We start from the raw sequence: 2190 nt of genomic DNA on the forward strand, positions 1-2190 counted from the left end.
TGATAACTCGGAAGAGACCTTTGGTATTATTATTAGGGATTGCTTTTCTTCTTGTCAATTGATTTATATATTGGGGGTAGATTTATTAGTTTATCAATCATAATCGTGGTGATGCTTGATCTTGGATGCTTTAGTTTATTGATTAATATTTCCTCTAGTTAATTGTGTTATTTAATAAATTAGTTGATTATTATCATCCATTATTGATTGGTCACGTGCTTAGTGATTAATTGAGTCTGATTAATTGAATGAACCATAGTCTCTTGGGATTCGATCCTTACTTGCCCTACTACACAGTTAGAAGGAATAGTTAGGTTATTTTTGTTAGGTACGCGATAAGCCTATCAAATTTTGGCGCCGTTGCCGGGGACTAACGGTTTTCATCTAATTATTTGTGATTCGTTTTTTTTTGCTAAGCTTTTGGTTTGTTGCTTTGGCTTATTAACTTCTTTTTATCTTATGAGTTGATGATATACATGCCTTGGAGATGGATGATTTATTGTCACGTCTTGCATCTGGCCATTGTTCTTGTTATTATCTTTATCATGAAAACCCTGATTGCCCTTATAGTGAGTATTTTGTTCGAGCTCCGGATGATTTTAGAATCTTTCCATTCATATATGATTATTCTAAAAAACGGTTTGTTCTAAATGAAATTTATTGGAGGATTCATGATGAATATTACCATAATTTGTATAATACGTCGGAGGAAGAATCATTTGTTGAAGAACCGATGGTTAAAGAGTCATTGGTTATAGAATCAGTGGTTGAGGTATCATTGGTTCCAATAGAAGAAGAATCATTAGTTGTAGAACCATTGGTTGAAAAGTCATTGGTTGTAGAACCAATGGTTGAAAATTCTTTTTCTTTTGCTAATGAACTTATTCGTGAGCGTAAAATAATAGAGACGTTATTGGGTGATGATAAAGAACAAGACTACCTCCATGTTCGTTCTATTAATTCTAAATTTTTAGCGGAGGAAGCAGAAGGTTGTGGTGTATCTTCATCTTTTTCTTTTGATTTTTCTTTTTACCTTGAGTTATCTTTGTGTGCTCCTAATCTTTTCTATGTAAGGATTACTGTGCTTGCAATTGAGCCCTATATAGTGCTTAATGAAATGTTTGCAGGAGCGTATGATAAGTTACTCAAGGCGTTAAATTCTTCTGATGGAAGGAGAATGGTCAAGCTTAAGACCTTGATAAACTAGCGCTTTGCGGGAGGCAACCCGTATTTCATTATTTTTATTTTAGTCTTTTCTAATTTTTGTGTGTTTTCATTTTTCTTTGATTCTTAGAGAGGTAAGGAGAGTACATCTTATGCTTGTGGGAGTTCTCTTGGTGCAGATTTTGATCTAAAAGGCTGATTTAAAAGGAGAAGAATTCGTTGGACTGCGTTCGAGTTCGATCAGGAAGAGCTCGCCCGATCGGGCGCGCGTATGGATCAGCAAAACTGCTCAATTTCGACAGGCCATAACTTTCTGGTTAATTATCGGATTTTTGCATGTGACCTATCGTTGGAAAGATCTTTAAGTATACTTTCCAATGCAATTAGAATCACTGCATTATATTTTATACATCAAAAGTTATGATCAAAACAGTGCACATGACTCAATTTTATTCTTTTTCCCACTAACACTTTGTTTCGTTTTTGCTCAATTTTGTTCCAAAGAGATGCATTGCAATCCTCGAGGCTTTGGTGACATTATTTTGGGTGATGATGAAGATGAGGTTTGACTACAAGTTTCCCTTTAAGACAATGAGGACATTGTCTGATTTAGCTTGGGGGAAGTTCTTGTGTACACAAGGTACATCTTTCACTCTCTCTTTCTACTTTAGTGTGTTTTCACTAGCAGTAAGGTTTAATGCTTTCTTCTGGAAAAAGAAATGAAAAATAAAAGAATCATGATAATGAACGGCCAACGGCCATTGAACTACTTCCCTGTGCCCCTATCCTTTATGCCAAAAGGTTTTGATTTATTTTCGATTGAAAGACTTGCATAGTGGACTAAAAGATCATGATTTGACCTTGAATTTGTTGATCCCTAGTAGGAGTCAAGGTTATTTAACTATGTATGATTCAGGAGCTTGACTGTGTTAACCGTGAGGCTTGAGCCTTATATATTCATTCTTGTGTGTGTTTAGTTCCTGGTGTAGCATTGATCTTAGTTTTGACTTTAGACTCTTAGTAGTG

The 2190-nt window shown here is 35.2% G+C and overlaps 1 protein-coding gene across 1 annotated transcript; it reads left to right on the plus strand.

The window, feature by feature from the left end:
* The first annotated feature begins 459 nt into the window (after positions 1-459).
* On the plus strand, positions 460-1708 carry LOC110716133. Its single transcript, XM_021894765.1, has 2 exons — positions 460-1480; positions 1669-1708. The coding sequence occupies exon 1, from the start codon at positions 488-490 to the stop codon at positions 1205-1207; it is 720 nt and encodes a 239-aa protein (XP_021750457.1). The 5' UTR covers positions 460-487; the 3' UTR covers positions 1208-1480; positions 1669-1708.
* Positions 1709-2190: the final 482 nt, after the last annotated feature.

The sequence above is a fragment of the Chenopodium quinoa genome, unplaced genomic scaffold (genome assembly GCF_001683475.1).
Source record: "Chenopodium quinoa cultivar QQ74 unplaced genomic scaffold, ASM168347v1, whole genome shotgun sequence".
Classification (NCBI taxonomy): Eukaryota; Viridiplantae; Streptophyta; class Magnoliopsida; order Caryophyllales; family Amaranthaceae; genus Chenopodium; species Chenopodium quinoa.

Excerpts from the sequence above, each read along its gene's own strand:
- LOC110716133 (XM_021894765.1), top strand. The coding sequence starts at position 488 with ATGGATGATTTATTGTCACGTCTTGCATCTGGCCATTGTTCTTGTTAT.